At 44.7% G+C, this 20,624-nt stretch overlaps 1 protein-coding gene across 2 annotated transcripts in view; it reads right to left on the reverse strand.

The window, feature by feature from the left end:
- Positions 1–20,624, reverse strand: part of DGKI (diacylglycerol kinase iota) — a 292,586-nt gene that overhangs the window by 201,478 nt on the left and 70,484 nt on the right. For both annotated transcript variants that reach the window (XM_040438414.1, XM_040438411.1), the window contains exons 9-13: positions 14,407–14,481; positions 12,338–12,433; positions 12,074–12,156; positions 9,946–10,006; positions 8,344–8,457 (exon numbers count right to left, since the gene is read on the reverse strand). In XM_040438414.1, the coding sequence (XP_040294348.1) occupies positions 8,344–8,457; positions 9,946–10,006; positions 12,074–12,156; positions 12,338–12,433; positions 14,407–14,481 (429 nt within the window). The remainder of the gene's footprint in view (positions 1–8,343; positions 8,458–9,945; positions 10,007–12,073; positions 12,157–12,337; positions 12,434–14,406; positions 14,482–20,624) is intronic.

The raw sequence follows: 20,624 nt of genomic DNA on the forward strand, positions 1-20,624 counted from the left end.
CATTTCAATGGGTTCACAAAAGAAACGGAAGGTACTCAGTGTGCATTCCGTTTCCGTATGTCCGTATTTACGTTACGCAAAAAAATAGAACATGTCCTATTATTGTCCGCATTACGGACAAGTATAGTTGTGACAAACTCCCCTCTTTTGAGTTTGCCACGAGTACTTGGAGAGGACTACTTGCCAGCCTCTTACCATGTGATTACGGTCCCATGTTGAATGCACCGGTTTTATGCAATAGCTGCATAGTTATATAAGTTCATGTATTTTGCTGTCTTTTGCTACCATGTGGCTAATGGAGTCTTGCCTCTGTCCTTGGGAGATAAGTGGATCACTTCTCAATTGTCTCCAGGACAAAAGACTGTGTAGAACCGGTTTTGGACAGAAAAGCCATGAATACAGCCAGGCCAAAGAGACTTTTACTAACTTTTGAACTCCTGGTCTAATTCGTGCCATTTTGGGATGTGTTAAATGTCTACGTGTACTGTAAAGGGTGGGACATTGTATATTTGAGTAAGTGATGTCTGTCCTATTGTCTCCCCGTGTGTATTGGCGATTTCCCTTTGTCCTGAGAGATAATTGAATTACACCTCGGTTGTCTCCAGGACAAAAGACATTGTGTATTGTCCTGCCTGGGATAATTATGTTAACCATTGTGTACCATAATTATATCACAGGCAGAGGGGAGGATGTTATGTGGGTTGTAACCTTTGTGTTATGGGTTAATGTATGTTTATTGTGGGTGTCTCCCTTGCATGGGAGCAGGGGATAAAAGAAATTGTATGTTTGAATGCCTGTGTTGCTTCCAGTAAAGTCTTTCCAGCATTCAGCTTTGGCTCATGTATGGACTTATTTGGCGATACCAGCGATACTGGCGATACCAGCGATACCGGCGATACCAGCGATAATAGCGTTTTATTGCTCTGTGGATTATTTGGCTGTGCTATTTCATGGGAAGAAGGGAATACTAGACGGTGACACAGATGATACCGTCACAACTGGTGGCAAGCAGTTCTTTTTCCCTGCACAGAGGATTCAAGGAAGGCACTAGTGTATGGTGCATGGAGGGCAACGCTGGCACTCATGCAGCGACCCTGGCTTTGAAGGAGCTCAAGGGACAGAGCTAGCTACCGGTCAGCGTTCCTATCCACAGCAACATGGAAGAGGAGTTTTGCTGGAGGTTGCAGCAGCACTTGGCCCAACAGGATGGGCCTGTATCAGAGGAGGGCATACTGGACTTGAGAGATGCCACTCGAAAGGGGCTGTGGTATGAGGCCTTAGAGGAGGTACAGCGGCGGCGGAGAGAGAGCCTTCCCGGTGAGGAACAGAGGCTCCAGGTACTCGTGGCCCTGCGGTCACCCTTCCTAGGAAAGAAACCCTTGGCTGAGTGGGTGACGGAACTGTGGAACCTGATTTGCAAGGAGTTGTGGCTGGACAAAGCGTACCGGGCACTAAAGTGGTATGCCACCCAGCGCAACCCATGGATGACTAACCACTATCTGCCGGAATGAGAGGATTATGATGGTTTCGGGCTTACTGTGGGAAGCCTTTGAGGAGGGTGATGACTTTGGATGCCGCACAGAATGTCGGTTTTGGGACATCCACGACATCAGGGAAACCATGCTGGACCTTCCCCGAGCGGACGACCTTGGACCAGACCTGATTCATCTAGTCACCATGGAGTGGGAGCTGGAGCAGAGCTACCGTCAACTGTTCAACCTAGCTCAACCACCATCCCTCAGCCCAGAGGATTGCCTGGAAATTATACCCTCTTTTGCCCAAACAACCTCAGAGGTGAGCAACCTCATAGACTTGTCCTGGGAGGACCCACAGATGGCAGGTGGAGATGGGACCGAGGTCTCTCTACCGGCCCTACAGGGATGCTGGGCCACCTGCCCAGATCTCCAGCGGCAGTGCATATCACAGGGAGAGGAGACAACCGGTCTCTCTCCCCAGCGGCAACCTGAGTTCCAGGGGGAGCAGATGCTGGGTCCCTCTGCCCTACAGCAACAAGAGTCCTGGGGAGGAGAGGCAACCGGCCTCACCTTCCAACAGCAGCCGGAGATAACGGGAAAAGGGGAACACAAACCCCACTACACGGGCACAGATGAGACCGCGGGCTCTGTGCCAGTCCTACAGGGATGCTGGACGGTCGGTCCAGATCACCAGCCATCTCCGCAGGGATACCAGGAGGAGGAGGTTAGCGAGCCCTCCCCTTCCCAGCTACTTCCCAATCGAGTTCTGGGGGCAGGGGATGAGCCTGCGATACCCACTGATCCCTCCAACCGAGTTCTGGGGGCAGGGGATGAGCCTGCGATACCCACTGATCCCTTCCCAGTGGAAGAGCTGGCATCCGGGCAGAGCGCCACTAGCCTCTGCTCCACCGACCCCGTTGTTACAAGGTTGGCTTGCACCCCCCTCACCCCAGCAGAAAAGCTGGCATCAGGGCAGAGCGCCGCTAGCCTCTGCTCCACCGACCCCCTTGTTACAGGACTGGCTTGCACCCCTCTCGCCCCAGCAGAAGTGCTGGCATCAGTGCAGAACGCCGCTGGCCGCTGTCCCCCAAGTAGCCCCAGCGGTTTGACTAGCGGCACCAGGGAGACTAAGGATGCTGAACTGTTTCCCCACAACCTGGGACCTACAGACCAGTACTGTCCCTTGTGGGTGAGCTACCCTGTTAACTATTTACTGTGGGTGGGCAACTCTGCTAATGTTTCTTTGTGGGTGGGCTTCCCGACTAATCTAGGTACTGACCGACAGGAGGTCAGATACCTGTTTAGTCTTAACCCCAAAGGGAAGATATGTGACAAACTCCCCTCTTTTGAGTTTGCCACGAGTACTTGGAGAGGACTACTTGCCAGCCTCTTACCATGTGATTACGGTCCCATGTTGAATGCACCGGTTTTATGCAATAGCTGCATAGTTATATAAGTATCATGTATTTTGCTGTCTTTTGCTACCATGTGGCTAATTGAGTCTTGCCTATGCCCTTGGGAGATAAGTGGATCACTTCTCAATTGTCTCCAGGACAAAAGACTGTGTAGAACTGGTTTTGGACAGAAAAGCCATGAGTACAGCCAGGCCAAAGAGACTTTTACAAACTTTTGAACTCCTGGTCTACTTCGTGCCATTTTGGGATGTGTTAAATGTCTACGTGTACTGTAAAGGGTGGGACATTGTATATTTGAGTAAGTGATGTCTGTCCTATTGTCTCCCCGTGTGTATTGGCGATTTCCCTTTGTCCTGAGAGATAATTGAATTACACCTCGGTTGTCTCCAGGAGAGAAGACATTGTGTATTGTCCTGCCTGGGATAATTATGTTAACCATTGTGTACCATAATTATATCACAGGCAGAGGGGAGGATATGTGGGTTGTAACCTTTGTGTTATGGGTTAATGTATGTTTATTGTGGGTGTCTCCCTTGCATGGGAGCAGGGGATAAAAGAAATTGTATGTTTGAATGCCTGTGTTGCTTCCAGTAAAGTCTTTCCAGCATTCAGCTTTGGCTCATGTATGGACTAATTTGGCGATACCAGAGATACTGGCGATACCGGCGATACCGGCGATACCAGCGATACTAGCGATACTAGCGTTTTATTGCTCTGTGGATTATTTGGCTGTGCTATTTCATGGAAAGAAGGGAATACTAGACGGTGACACAGATGATACCGTCACAATAGTACTGTTCTATTAGGGGCCAGCTGTTCCGTTCCGCAAAATATGGAGCGCACACGGATGTCATCCGTATTTTTTGCGGATCCATTTTTTGCAGACCGCAAAATACATACGGGCGTGTGCATGAGGCCTAAAGGTCATCAGTATCAGATTGATGGGGGTCCGACACCCAGGACTCCCGCCGATCATCTATTTGAGAAGACAGCGGCGCTCGCAGCAGCGCTGCAGTCTTCTCACAGCTTCTTCTAGGCCAGTGACATCAGTTCATCAGTCAGGAGGCGTAGACGCAACTCAGCCCCATTGAAGTGAATGGGGCTGACCGGGATACCAAGCACAGACGCTATACAATGTACAGCACTGTGCTTGGTAAGCTGCGAGAAGGCCACAGCGCTTAAACAGCTGATCGGCAGGGGTCCTAGGTGTCAGACCCCCACTGATCAAATGATGACCTATTCACCCGCTGTTACTTTCTGTTTAGCACTACTTGCCCTAATGCTTCCACTTTCTCTCTAGTGCCACCTGGTGCCTTTTACTCTCCAATACCACTTGCTGCCAGATTCTCTCTTGCAACCCTTTTGATACCGCAGGCTGACAAAATCAGAGGCCGACTGAGAACTTAAAGTAGCCCTGGAAAAAAACTAAAAGTGGCCCCAAAGTTGTAATTGGGTCCAAATTGACACAAGGTGGGGCAGTGCAACTAGATGGGGCCAAGTAGGCAGGGTCAGTAATACAATAGGGCAGCACAGAATACCATCCCACAGAACCAAATACCACAGTGCTGACAAGATACCTCCCAGAAGCTGTTCAACTTTAAGTAAATACTTGAATTGTAGCCATCAATAGCTGCCATGTTCTGTCCTCCTCCTACTTCTGCAATTGTCTCTAATATGGATATGGAGCTTAGGAGGTGAGATGTGGGCCATAACACCAAGCCAGAACTACCTTCAGCATGCTGCCTGGACGTCCTGTAATAATGACACCTACAGTTCCCCCAGTACCCAGCCAGCAGCAGTGAGGAGGGCTTGGGTGGCCCTATGGGCATCGGCCCACCTGGCAAATTTCCTGTAGGGTCTATGGCCAGTTCGCCTCTGGCCACAATCCATCTCCACCTGCCACCTGCTACAGCATTCCCTTCATCTATGAGGTTATCCTTCAAGATTATAGACCTCATGATTTCACACCTATAATGAATTCACTGATTTTGTATTGTGTCCATATGTAAGGGGCTGTACTGCCCAATTCAAACTTGTACAGTGCCTTTTATACTGTATGTCTGTCACACCCACCCGATGTGTCTTTTCTTCTATACATTATATTGTATTTTACACTACTTAAACTGTTCTCGTCATACACAATTTTCATATATATTTTTTTCAATTCAAATAGCCGTTTGAGCCCTTTTTTTTGTAGCACAGGTTGTAGATGTACTGTACTTACTAATGCCACCATTTAATTTCCACATGATGTATTGGGAAGCTGAAAAAAATTATGAATGGGACGGAACTGAAATAAAACACACTTCATTTTTATGGAGTTCACTGGGTGGTAAAACTGATCGGCCTGTATGATTCAACAATACCAAATTTATACAGATTTTGTTAAGTCTTAATACTTTAAATAAAATAAAAACTTTAAAAAAATTGCATCATCATATTCACCCATAACTTTTTTTATATTTCTGTCTAAGGAGCTGTGTACGGACTCATTTTGGCGAGACGATCTGCAGTTTTTATTGCTACTATTATGGTAAATGTATTGCATTTTGATCACTTTTTCTGCAATTTTTTTCGTGATGTGAAGAGACAAAAAAAAATCTGCAATTTGTCGATTTTGAGTTTTTTTCCCCCCCGCTAAATCATTCACAATGCAGTACAAATACTTTTATATTTCAATAGTTTGGGCATTTTCTGGTGTGGTGATATCAATGATGTTTATTTTTGTTTGTTTATTTACTTTTATATATAGAATAGCGAAAGGGGTAGTTTGAAGTTTTCTTTTTTTTTTACATAAAAAAAATGTATATTTTATTTTTAGTACCCCCGCACTCGCACCCCCACAGAATTTGAACATGCAATTATCAGATCATTATACCATAGACTGCAATGGCTTACCATTATTGTCTATGGGAAAATTCGTAAATTTGAGAACTCAAAATGAACTGTTTTCATTATAATGTCAAAATCATTTTTTCAGTTGGTCTTTATTAAAAATGTTGAGCCCTTTTCTCTGTACAGCCTTGAGATTCTCCAGTACAAGGCTCTGTGTTTCTATTTTTTTCCTTCAGGCAGCTCAGCTGACGGCTCCTTATCTCCGATCTTCTGACCTCATAAACACTCATTATAGCTCAATTTGTATTACTGATAAGAATATGGCTTAAATAAGTGTTCATGAGCTGTGAGAAGTGCAAAAATAAGGGATATACATAGCTGGCAGATAAGGGCTCAACATGAAAGTAAGATGCTTGAATCTAGGCAAAGAGTTAACCCTTTATGAAAAAACTGCAGAAAATTAAAATTTTTAAAATAAGGATTTTTAGTCCAAAATTAGTAAAATGCAATCATAAAACATTTCCCCTGAAGGTGTTCATAGCCTTTAACATAGCCAGGAGCCTTCACAAGGCTACTTCCCCAATCTCACTGTGGTGGGGTGCTCAGTCATGGGGAGCAGCCTTCTCCCAGTAAGTGACCCCTCAGATGTTGTGGTCACAAATGATCACAGCATTTGAGAGTTTAAATGTCCATGACTGGAGTTAACTCTGGTCATGGACAATGGTGGCAGGTGTCTGCTGTGTAAAACAGCAAGAACCCGCTGGCTATGCACCTTGCTTTGGAAGCGGTTAAAAATCCTGTGCATTTATAGTATGCCGGCAGTATTAATAGTGTCCACCAAATACAGTTGCAAGAAAAAGTATGTGAACCCTTTGGAATGATATGGATTTCTGCACAAATTGGTCATAAAATGTGATCTGATCTTTATCTAAGTCACAGCAATAGACAATAACAGTCTGCTTAAACTAATAACACACAAAGAATTAAATGTTACCATGTTTTTATTGAACACACCATGTAAATATTCACAGTGCAGATGGAAAAAGTATGTGAACCGCTAGACTAATGACATCTTCAGGAGCTAATTGGATTGAGGTGTCAGCCAACTGGAGTCCAATCAATGAGATGAGATTGGAGGTGTTGGTTACAGCTGCCCTGCCCTATAAAAAACAGACACCAGTTCTGGGTTTGCTTTTCACAAGAAGCATTGCCTGACGTGAATGATGCCTCGCACAAAAGAGCTCTCAGAAGACCTACGATTAAGAATTGTTGACTTGCATAAAGCTGGAAAGGGTTATAAAAGTATCTCCAAAAGCCTTGCTGTTCATCAGTCCATGGTAAGACAAATTGTCTATAAATGGAGAAAGTTCAGCACTGCTGCTACTCTCCCTAGGAGTGGCCGTCCTGTAAAGATGACTGCAAGAGCACAGCGCAGACTGCTCAATGAGGTGAAAATGAATCCTAGTGTGTCAGCTAAAGACTTACAAAAGTCTCTGGCATATACTAACATCCCTGTTAGCAAATCTACGATACGTAAAACACTAAACAAGAATGGATTTTTTGGGAGGATACCACAGAGGAAGTCACTGCTTGCACAAGAGCACCTGGATGTTCCACAGCAGTACTGGCAAAATATTCTGTGGACAGATGAAACCAAAGTTGAGTTGTTTGGAAGAAACACACAACACTATGTGTGGAGAAAAAGAGGCACAGCACACCAACATCAAAACCTCATCCCAACTGTGAAGTATGGTGGTGGGGGCATCATGGTTTGGGGCTGCTTTGCTGCGTCAGGGTCTGGATGGATTGCTATCATCGAAGGAAAAATGAATTCCCAAGTTTATCAAGACATTTTGCAGGAGAACTTAAGGCCATCTGTCCACCAGCTGAAGCTCAACAGAAGATGGGTGTTGCAACAGGACAACGACCCAAAGCATAGAAGTAAATCAACAACAGAATGGCTTAAACAGAAGAAAATACGCCTTCTGGAGTGGCCCAGTCAGAGGCCTGACCTCAACCCGAGATGTTATGGCATGACCTCAAGAAAGCGATTCACACCAGACATCCCAAAAATATTGCTGAACTGAAACTGTTCTGTAAAGAGGAATAGTCAAGAATTACTCCTGACCATTGTGCACGTCTGATCTGCATCTACAGGAAACGTTTGGTTGAAGTTATTGCTGCCAAAGGAGGTTCAACCAGTTATTAATATCAAGGGTTCACATACTTTTTACACCTGAACTGTGAATGTTTACATGGGGTGTTCAATAAAAACATGGTAAAATTTATTTCTTTGTGTGTTATTAGTTTAAGCAGACTGTGATTGTCTATTGTTGTGACTTAGATGAAGATCAGATCACATTTTATGACCAATTTGTGCAAAAATCCATATCATTCCAAAGGGTTGACATACTTTTTCTTGCAACTGTACTTCTGTAGCACCACTGATATAAATAGATGAAATCTATGACCACGGACTTTAGGCTCCAGGTAGCCGACTTAATATAGGCAATTCAGAGCCTGATGAGTGTGTATGCTGCATGGATTTTAGTAGGAAAGCTGATTTCATCTCTGGATACATTTATTATAACAGGAAAGCTTTATGAATTCCAACTTACCCCTCCCCAATTAAGAGTACGAGCGAGGTCATTCCCAGTACCAAGCGGAAGAACAGCTACAGGAGGCTGAGGGTTGAGCTGCAGCTCATCCAAGACAGAAAGGATCCAGCCTACCTGTGATAAGAAGCAAGGCAGGATTACACAGTGGACAGGTGTGCAATGACTGATCCTGCATATGCTCCACACTGGCAGATCCCATTCAAATTCAGGACCCCAGGGCTGCAACTGTGCTGCCTGCATTAAAGATGGCCACAAACATGAAGATTTCCTAGGCCATGATCCAGTCAGAGTTATGATGGCCAATTGGTCACATCCTGGACAAAATCATCTGCTCACATTGCATCACCTATATTTTGCTTGGAGGATGGTGAGGTACAGACACTGCTACATAAAGAGGTACTCTGCGCTCAATTTGCGGCATTTCCATCATGATGTATTGGTCCATACAGTCCAGACTTTCTTCAAATTCTGATTGCAGCTCAATAAGGTTAGATACAGCAATAGCATGTAAGTGCATATGAATATGTCGCACTGGAAAAGGTATGGAAGCAGAGGATCTGGAGCTCTGTACTACAAATCAGAGCTACGACTTCTAAGGGTACTTTCACACTTGCGGCAGGATAATCCGGCAGGCAGTTCAGTCGACGGAATTGCCTGCCGGATCCGTCCAAACATATGTCAACTGATGGCATTTTAAGACTGATCAGGATCCTGATCCGTCTTACAAATGCATTGAAATACTGGATCCGTCTTTCCGGTGTCATCCGGAAAAACAGATCCGGCATTTATTTTTTTCAAATTTTTATCCTAATGCATTCTGAATGGAGAGAAATCCGTTCAGGATGCATCAGGATGTCTTCAGTTCCGGACCGGAACGTTTTTTGGCCGGAGAAAATACCGCAGCATGCTGCGCTTTTTGCTCCGGCCAAAAATCCTGAACACTTGCCACAAGGCCGGATCCGGAATTAATGCCCATTGAAAGGCATTAATCTGGATCCGGCCTTAAGCTAAACGTTGTTAAGCTTTTTCTGAATGGTTACCATGGCTGCCAAGACGCTAAAGTCCGGGCAGCCATGGTAAAGTGTAGTGGGGAGCGGGGGAGCAGTATACTTACCGTCCGTGCGGCTCCCAGGGCGCTTCAGAGTGACGTCAGGGCGCCCCACGCGCAGGGATAACGTGAGCACATGGACACGTCATCCATGCGCATGGGGCGCTCTGACGTCATTCTGGAGCGCCCCGGGAGCCGCACGGACTGTAAGTATACTGCTCCCCCGCTCCCCACTACTACTATGGCAACCAGGACTTTAATAGCGTCCTGGCTGCCATAGTAACACTGAACGCATTTTGAAGACGGATCCGTCTTCAAATGCTTTCAGTTCACTTGCGTTTTTCCGGATCCGGCGTGTAATTCCGGCAAATGGAGTACACGCCGGATCCGGACAACGCAAGTGTGAAAGAGCCCTAAGTTATACTAAATTTATCAGCACAAAATTTTGACCCTAAAAATAAAATTATGTTCATAGCTGGATAGTTGACTATATGGTGTAAATACCTTAATAATAAATGTAAATCACTATAATGTCCTGACTGAAGAGCTCTTACCGTCCCATCGCCACCACAGGCAAGAATTCGTAGATTTGGCACTTTTCTATACAACTCCAGTCTGGAAGATAAAACATGAAAATACATGAACACATTACCCATAATAACCAGTCAGATCCCGGCTGCTATACTGAACTACAGGTGACCAGAAGAAAAGAAAATGACTATACTGGGGTGGGCTCTGCCTGGTGTGACGTCAGAGCTCTGATGCCTGCTCCGCATCATCTCTTCTCCTCATGCTGTTTCACTGGAGCACTAAGAAGCTGCCACCACATCGCCCTCTTCACCCATCTCCTACTCTTCTATTTACGGTGTTACACTAGATGGATTTTCTGGCGACTGAGGAGGTTTCAGAACATTTACAGAGAATCTGTTGGATTACGGGTGCTGTAGTCGCAAGGTGAAGACCTGCATCTTCCTTTTTCCTCGCCTCCCTGTCTACTTTCTTTTCCAGTTTTTACACTAGATGGATTTTTCACGAAGATTTACAGGCAGCCTATAGGCAGAGTAAGAAGAACTACGGCTGCTGTAACATAATACTTGACATATTAAAATGTTTTATATTTACATTTACTATACTGATATAGGTAACAAAATGCAACTATATGTATGCTTTAACCGTTTTATAATTTCCGCGAAGTAGAACATATTTTGTCTACTTTCACACTAACGTTTCTATTTTCCGGTATTGAGATTCGTCATAGGGGCTCAATACCAGAAAAAAACGCTTCCATTTTGTCCCCATTCATTGTCAATGGGGACAAAACATAACTGAACAGAATCGAATGCTCCAAAATGCATTCCGTTCCGCAAACCGCAGCATGCTTCTGGTTTTCTTTCCGTCATGGGATGCAAGTCAATGGGGACGGATCCGTTTTCTCTGACACAATCTGACACAATAGAAAACGCATCCGTCCCCCATTAACTTTTAATGGAGTTCATGACAGATCCGTCTTGGGTATGTTAAAGATAATACAACCGGATCCATTCATAACGGAGCAGATGGTTGCATTATCAGTAACGGAAGCGTTTTTGCTGATCCCTGCCGGATCCAGCAAAAACGCTAGTGTGAAAGTAGCCTTAGTGGGACAAATATAACTACAGTAAGATTCCTCTAATCTGGCATCGATGGGACCAACCTATAATGGATTATCAAATATTGAAGATCGTTGGACAGTTCTAGAAAAGTCTATAAAACTCCCATGTAAGGGCCTATTCACACAACCGTATTTTTTTGTCTGCATACATTACACAATTTTGCGGATCGGATGCGGACCCATTCATTTCAATGGGGCAGCAAAAGATGCGGACAGCACAGCGTATGCTTTAAGTATCCGCACTCTAGTTCCACGGCCCCGCAAACAAGAATAGGCATTTCTATCATGCGGAAGGATGCACCGATCCGCAAAATGCGGAACGCACGCGTCCAGTATCCCTGTTTTCCGTATCCGCAAGATGCAGTCTGCGAAAATGGATACGGTCGTGTGAATGAGCTCTTAGGATATTGACCCTTCTGGAGGACAGGAGATCTGTTTTTCACTCAGATACATTTCATGATTGGTTTTCTCTTCTTACTTTACTACTTCTTTACTATTTCTCAACATATTGCTGTTCTGTGCTGAATTTTACAGACTTCCTGGATTTCCAATCCTTGATTAAGGTAATGTCGGTATGTAAAACTTTATCAGTTATAGTGCAGTTCACTTATATCAAAATCCAACATTGTTTCAGCATAAAACTGAATTATAACATTGGAGCTTTTTATATTTTTCTATGACCGTCCAATAATCTGTAATGTCTAATAATGGTATAAAGATATGTTTTTCCACATTTTCACACCATAAGTCAGGCTACTGTCCTAATAAAAGTAATTACATTCATCCTTGTTTGTAATGCCTTACTTTAACTGCGGAGGCGCTGTGAGGAGAAAATAAGCATAAACACAAAAATTCAGAAGCTGCGACCAACAAATGAGTGTCATAGCAGGTCATGGTGACAAACCACCTGTCTTAGGCTACATAGAGGGGATGGGGCTTCTTCATAAGCTTGTAGGACAAGTAGGGTAACTTTTATGTTAATGGAGATGGCAGATTCCTTCTGAAAGCTAATAAGAAGTTGTGGCACTTACGCTTCCCGTGGTCCTTCCTGAGAAAGATCAAAGACCTGCCGTGGATTCAGGAACCACATGAACATCTGCAGCACTTTTGTACCCTATTGGGAACATCACCAGAGACAAGGCATCAGTAAAGAAGACCGCACAAGCCATTAATATGCCTCCAACAAGCCCTAAATGTTATATAGCTTCTGGGTGTGGTTAGTGTCTTTGGGAATTAAGTGAGATGTGAACGGTATGATAGATATTCTTGAAGGAGAACCATCTTAATCCACTTACCTGGTTTCCACCACTTTTTGGATTCACAAAGACCAGCAAAGGTTTCATGAGGGGGGAAGATATGGGTTTTATCACAAAGGCCCGGCCTTTGATATCCTGCAGAGGAGAAAGGGAAAGTCAGAATGGGAGTGTGATGTTCCTCTAATGAACCTAGTACACATTAACCAGATTAGGGATTCTGGAAGACAACAACCCTAGGCCAACAATAACCATAACAATGGCTGTTAAAAGGAGTCTGTCACCAGCAGATTCACTGTTAAACCATACATTAAAGTGCATGGGAGCAGTGCTGCAGCAACCAGTAACCTGCCACCTTCCAGCACTGGAGCTACTCAGCAACAAGTTTATCTCCACAATAGCAACTACACTGTCAAATTCTCATCCAGTGAGAGTAGGTCCCAGTATACAATATATTCAAGAATTTAGGATAGCACTCATTATTTCAATGCAATTATGGAAAATGTATTGAAAGTCCGCCAGTATTTAAAGTTTACATGGGTTGCAAGCAATGTAAACTTTGAATACTGGCGGACTTTCAATAAAACTCACACAGGAGGACAAGTTACCTTACAGCACTGAGGTAAAGAGCTGCCTAATCCTCCTCTCTGCTGTGCTTGTCAGGGATTATGGTCTTGCATAGAGCTTAATATGATCTTCAGCTCTGTAGGAATGCATTTCATGAGGAGACATGAAGTACAGAGAGGAGGGTGGGGTGTAGTAATGAGCAGCAGCACTTGTATGCAGTCTCCATTACTACAGCCTCACATTACCACAGTCTGGCCTGTTCATCCTCTTTGTATTGATCGGCAGGTTGGGGTGTCAGACCCTCAGCGATCTGACATTGATTGCCAATTCTAAGGATAGGCTATCAGTATCAACATACCGGACAAACCTGTAAATTTAATAGCTTGAGAATTGATAACATTTTAAACTTTATGCCATTTTTTTTTTATATTTACTACTATTTAACGATAAAAGCACTTTAAAAATGTATTTTTGTGGACCAAATATATAGGCTAGAAGAAATCTCTCACTGGGAGTCACATTCTAGATCCTCTTTCATACAAATATGGTCACCTTGGAGGTCCTATAGAAAATGTATATAGAAAGATTTGTTAACGTCTATCTCCTATTGTCTACCTACCTACATCCTGCTATTGAGATTCCTCTGCTCTAACAATCCCCTTCTTCACAAGACAAGATTTGAAGTTCAGTACCCTTGCCATTCTGTTTACCTAAGAATGTACCTGTGTTTAGTTCTATTTGATACCTGTCACTTTTGGGCCCAACCGCCCGTTAAGTTATATGTACAAGTAACTTCTATATTTACTAGATAGTTGCTTCTAGTTATGTCACATGTAATGTTATTACAATATTTCTTTGACATTGTACTTTGCTATGAAAAAGAGAAAACAATAAAAATTGTCAATTTAAAAAAAATATATATATTTTTGTGTTGTCATATTCTGTGAGACATGTCTTTAATATTTTTCCGTTGACGGTAGAGATGAACGAAGTTATGGACAATTCGCCAGCTTCGCCTAATTTCACAAAGAAATTCACTTCGGCTTAAATTAAGGGGTGTGGTCCCACTGAAATGGGAACCTTTGAGTAGACTGGTCATGTCGTGGGTGGGTGGAGTAGACTGGTTATGTCGTGGGTGGGTGAAGTAGACTGGTCATGTCCTGGGTGGGTGGAGTAGACTGGTCATGTCCTGGGTGGGTGGAGTAGACTGGTCATGTCCTGGGTGGGTGGAGTAGACTGGTCATGTCCTGGGTGGGTGGAGTAGACTGGTCATGTCCTGGGTGGGTGGAGTAGACTGGTCATGTCCTGGGTGGGTGGAGTAGACTGGTCATGTCCTGGGTGGGTGGAGTAGACTGGTCATGTCCTGGGTGGGTGGAGTAGACTGGTCAAGTCCTGGGTGGGTGGAGTAGACTGGTCATGTCCTGGGTAGGTGGAGTAGACTGGTCATGTCCTGGGTGGGTGGAGTAGACTGGTCATGTCCTGGTGGGTGGATTAGACTGGTCATGTCCTGGTGGGTGGAGTAGACCTGCTGTCTGGATTTTTACCTCAAAGCCTTTTTTGCTGGCTTTCCTCTTGAACGATGTTCTCTTCTTCCGCCGACTGGAGTTTTTTGCATTAACCTGCAAAGGAAGAAAGAACCTTTTGAGTCTTGTAACTGCCCCTACAGGCAAGGAAAAAGCGCTGCATCCCTGGCAGTTATCCCAGGTCTTCTATTCTTTGTAGTGCATTTAGGGCAATCAGCTTAACTTCCTTAAATCATAGGGGGGAAATGTTCTCACTCATATGATGTCATGTTCTTAATAGGTGCAGGAATATGAAGGTTTATAGACTTCAGAATATAGGCCTTCTAAGAGGATAAGACTTTGGAGTCACAAATACAACAACTGTACCTGTCTCAATTCTGATGACAGGGTAAAAAATTGTTCCGCCCATCCCCCCCCCCCCCCCCCCCCCCCGCATATTCCCTTCAATCCGCCTGTCATGTGTGGGGATTCGCTCTTCTGGTAGGCAGTTTGGCGGACGCAGTATAGAGGCAATCACAAAGTCTTTAACTCCAATAGTTCAGTGTTTATTCACACAAAAGGCAAAACAAAATAACAGTACACAGTGTTGGTGTATGTTCACACCATGGAAAGACCACAGAACACAAACATTCACATGGTTAGTAGTTTGTCATCAGCCATCCACAGCAGGCTTTAGGGGGCTACTTTCCAGCAGCTCTCAGCCCTTTAGCATGGCACACCTCAGTCAGATCCCAAAACCACAGAGTCTCCACAGCTTCACTGTGAAATGGAGTATAATCCACACAGCTGAGACTGCTGGCTGGGTTTTTATATCCCAAACCAAAACCCGGCCTGGAACGTCGGGAGTAGCCACCCACCTTGCACTTTGGCTGCTCCCAGTAAGAGCCAGCCTGGATTGGCTCTACAGCCATACTAAATAATAAGGGGGAGGATATAAGGGAAAGCCAAAATGGAGATCACAGAAAAATTATAACATGAGCCATTATGAAAAAGGGGCTTATTATGAAGGAAATAGCTATGGAGAAAATCAGAAGAGGGACAACTGTGAGGGAGACAGACCAAGTTTTAAACAGCAAAGTGAGCAGAATTTTCCCCATCAGAATATAAAAGGAGTACAGAGGGAAGGGGAAACAAGAGAACAGATAGTGAGGACACCACAAAAAAGAAGCTTGGCAGAGGAAGACGGGGAAAAGGCAAGAATAAGCCCAAAAACCAAAAAGAGCAAGGAGACGTAAGAGGAATTTTCAATTTGGGGGAAAAGAGTGTCCTGAGTAAGGGTCTAAAATATGCACCTAGCCAGAAGATTAACAAGTTTGAGGCACTGGATATTCATAAATATTAGGGTTGTCCCGATACTAGTATCGGTATCGGGACCGATTCCGAGTTTTCTCGGCGGTACTCAGCCGCCGATACCCCGCCCCGATACATAAATAGAATACTTTTTTTTTTACATCAAGCGGGCTGGTGAGCGGTGCATAGAGGGGGCAGTGAACGGCAGCTGAGAAGGGGTGGAGAGAGCCGGCAACGATAATTATTGCTGGTATGTGACTGGGTATTACTTACTGCATGGGTGTCATGCGGCCCGCAATGAATATTTTTGCGGCCCGGCAAAGATGCAGCATCGGGAGAGAGGAGGGGCTGGAGTCCGTAACTAGGGGCGGGGCCCGGTGCAGTCACTGTACTCTTACACCGGGCCCCGCCGCTCACCAAAGTATTTATAAACGTGAATCCTTATCCTGTTATTAAGTTGAACTAACGCTGCCCTCTCCCATTTTCCCATGTTCCCCTGTATCCCCCTGTAAGCTTCAATAGCAGGCAGAGCAGACGGCAGCAGTAACGTCACTCACTGACGTAGAGCGCCTGCTCCGCCCACTTTATGAATGAAGCAGGCGGAGCAGACGCGCGACATCAGTGAGTGACGTTACTGGTGCCGTCCGCTCTGCCTGCTATGGAAGCTTAAGTAAGTGCTGTGGGGATACAGGGGGATACAGGGGAACATGGGAGAGGGCAGCGTTAGTTCAACTTAATAACAGGATAAGGATTCACGTTTATAAATACTTCGGTGAGCGGCGGGGCCCGGTGTATTGGGGGACACTGTTATGAGGGGGATCTGTGGATGACATATAGCAGTGTCATCCACAGATCCTCCCCATAACAGTTCCATCCACAGATCCCCTATAACAGCACCATCCACAGATCCCCCACCAAATAACAATGCCATCCTCAGATCCCCCCACCCCATAACAATGCCATCCACAGATATCCCACCCCATAGCAGTACCATCCACAGATCCCCATAACAGTGCCATCCACAAATCCCCATAACAGTGCCATCCACAGATCCCCCATAACAGTGCCATCCACAGATCCCCCATAACAGTGCCATCCACAGATCCCCATAACAGTGCCATCCACAGATCCCCATAACAGTGCCATCCACAGATCCCCCATAACAGCACCATCCACAGATCCCCATAACAGTGCCATCCACAGATCCCCCATAACAGTGCCATCCACAGATCCCCCATAACAGTGCCATCCACAGATCCCCCATAACAGTGCCATCCACAGATCCCCCATAACAGTGCCATCCACAGATCCCCCATAACAGTGCCATCCACAGATCCCCATAACAGTGCCATCCACAGATCCCCATAACAGTACCATCCACAGATCCCCCATAACAGCACCATCCACAGATCCCCATAACAGTGCCATCCACAGATCCCCCATAACAGTGCCATCCACAGATCCCCCATAACAGTGCCATCCACAGATCCCCCATAACAGTGCCATCCACAGATCCCCCATAACAGTGCCATCCACAGATCCCCCATAACAGCGCCATCCACAGATCCCCCATAACAGTGCCATCCACAGATCCCCCATAACAGTGCCATCCACAGATCCCCCATAACAGTGCCATCCACAGGTCCCCCATAACAGTGCCATCCACAGATCCCCCACATGACAGTGCGTCATCCACAGATCCACAGATCCCCCAAAACGGTGACATGACATTTAAAAAAAGTATCGGTATTCGGTATCGGTGACTACTTGAAAAAAAGTATCGGTACTTGTACTCGGTCCTAAAAAAGTGGTATCGGGACAACCCTAATAAATATATTCGGAAAATTAATATGGCAAAATACTGGATTAGTAACCCTGCACCACAGAGCATAAACCCTGCACCACCGAACATAAAGGTGGATAAAGAGGAAGGGATTGTGCATACACATATGAAAGAAAAATCAAAGTTTTTTCCAAAAAATCGGAATAATGAGTGCGTGGAGGCATTTAAAACAGGCCTATTGAAAGAGCTAGAAGAGATGGATACAAGTAAGGTGACACAAAATCTTAATTATAAGGAAAGAAAGGCCCTAAAAGACCTGGAAAAAAACCCAGACATAATAATTAAGCCAGCTGATAAAGGGGGGGGGGGGAGGTTGTAATGAATAAAGAAAAATACGAAGCAGAAATGGCGAGATTAGTATCTGATGTAACAACCTATAAAAAACTGAAAAGTAACCCCACCCAGGAGTATAAACATATTCTTGATGGCATATTAGTAGAGGGCTTTAAAAAAGGGATATTAAACAAAAAAGAGTATGAGTACCTTACCGTCCCGTTTCCCTTAGTGCCGGTGATATATCACCTGCCAAAGGTGCATAAAAGCCTGACTGACCCTCCAGGGAGGCCGATAATTTCGGGTCTGAATTCGCTAACCTGCAGAATTACGGAATATATTGATTTTTACCTGCAGGGATATGTGCTGCAAAATCCCTCGCATCTGAAGGATACAGGGGCTGTGTTACATCTTATCAAAGATCTAAGCCCCCCCACTGTAAAAACATGGATGGCCACAATTGATGTGGCATCCCTGTATACAGTCATTCCAAAAAAACTAGGCATGGAAGCGGTAGGGAACAGGATTAAAAAAGATGGGAAAATAGGAGATCAGCAGGGAACTTTTATCCTGGAATACCTCAGCTATCGTCTTGATCACAACTACTTCTGGTTTAGGTACTCACATTACGTACAGTGCATTGGTACGGCGATGGGGGCGAAATTCGCCCCCAGTTTTGCTAATATTTTTATGGGGGCATGGGAGGAGAGTTCCATCCTTCCCACACTAGGAGCGGACACCCCAGGGGGTAAGTTGACCTTCTGGAGGAGGTATATCGATGACTGTCTCCTAGTGTGGGAACTAGGGAGAGAGGGACTTGAGTCTTTCATCTGCCAGTTGAATAATAATGATTGGAACCTGCGATTTGTGGGAGAGATCAGTAATGTCTCTGTCAACTTTTTGGATTTTTGTGCATACGGATAGAGGATGGCCGCTTCATAACCAGCTCATATTTTAAGGAGACAGATGTTAACTCCTACATTGACATGAAGAGTTGCCACTACGGGCCATGGCTCAAGAACATACCGAAGGGACAATTTAAGAGAATGGCCCGTAATTGCACAGTAGTGGAAGATTATAGAACACAATGCAAGGTGTTAAAAGACAGATTTGTTGAAAGGGGTTATGATGAGGCTAATCTGGACGTATGTATACAAAATGTGGAGGTGGAAAAAAGGGAAGAAAATGAATGTATGAGAGAAAAAGCGAAAAAGGCTGATAGGGACTATAGGTTCTCCTTTGTGACAAAATACTGCTCGATGTCTGACGATATTAAAAAAGTGGTGAAAAAGAACTGGGGAACATTAAAGAATGATCCAATATTAGGAAAAATTATACCAGAGAATCCCTCCTTTATTTTTAGGAAAGCGGCTAGTATCAGAACAAAGCTTGTGCACAGCGCTATCCCCCCAGTGAATATAAAGTTAAATAATGAAGGAGGAAAATTCACTTGGTGTGGATTTTGCGCAGGGTGCAAGAATCGGAATATAAAGGAACGGCAGAGAAATATTAACTGTATGTTATCCAAAAAGAATGGAGCGGAGTTCCGTATAAGAGGAAACTGCTCTTGCGAAAATGAGGGTATCATATACGTGCTGGAGTGCCCCTGTGGGCTCCAGTACGTGGGCAGGACGGTAAGGAAGCTGAAAGTTAGGATACAAGAACACCTAGGGAACATCAAAAAAGGTCTGATGACCCACAGTGTATCAGCCCATTTCAAGCTCACGCATGAAAAAAATCCGGGGGGCTTGAAATTTGCTGGAGTAGAAATTGTCAAGCCACACTGGCGAGGAGGGGATTCGTTGGCACAAATTAATAGAAAAGAGGTAGAGTGGATCTACCAGCTAGGGACCCTACAACCAGGTGGGCTGAACATAGAATTTGACTTGAAACCATGCATATTGTAAAGTGTCTCTATTGGTAGCGCTATTCAGGTTTTCTTTACCTTGCTTCTTGAGGACCTTTGAGCGACGTCATGAAGGCCTGACCGTTCAATAGGGCGGTGGTACATTTTTGATGTGGGTGTTGGAGGGAGGAGGCGAGGTCGAGAATACCTGAATGACGTTCCAGGAGTAGGCGGAGCCTAGGTGACGGCACTATGAATATTATAGGTAAAGCTTGAGGGATCCAAGATATCGGCTGTTAATGCTATGATTTGGGATAGAAATGTTTAGTAGTAGGTTGAAGAAGTATACCTATTAAACAGAATTGCGGTAATTCGAAAGGTTGAATATGTGAACAAGTGTTTATAATAACAAGAGAAACTTTTACATTGAATGTATAAAAAGATTACTGTTTGTAATTTTAATATGTATGATTTGAAACTGTTGCTTGTAATTTTGGGATATGATCCGGATAAATACCGGCTTATGTAATGGGATAAGCTGGGCTATTTAAAGGGCCCTACTGCGGACATGCGCAGTTGTCGCCCCTGAAGAAGCGAGGCAGCGAAACCCGGGTCGGGCAGGAACGTGACGGTTTTATGGTGTTATATGCTTTTTGTCTACCGACTCTTGTGAGTAGAATAAAACCTTTTAAACCAACTTGCAAAAGGGTGCTTCACTATTCTGCCAATCTTCTTAAACCCTGTAGAGGAGGAGGTCTGTGGAAGATCGGATCCTTTGGGTGAAGAGGAGAGGGGCCGGTGCCCTGTGCTATTCACTGTTGACCGGGGAACATAGTCTCAAGCAGCGCGGTTCCAAAACTTTCATTATACTAAATAATAAATAGTGTCAGTCAGCACTAATTGCCGCCGACACTTAAAATTACCGGCTCTTCCCTCACCGAGGCCAGGAATTTCGATGACACATACCTTCCGTCAATGACCAACCCT

This window comes from Bufo bufo, chromosome 1, assembly GCF_905171765.1.
Source record: "Bufo bufo chromosome 1, aBufBuf1.1, whole genome shotgun sequence".
Classification (NCBI taxonomy): domain Eukaryota; kingdom Metazoa; phylum Chordata; class Amphibia; order Anura; family Bufonidae; genus Bufo; species Bufo bufo.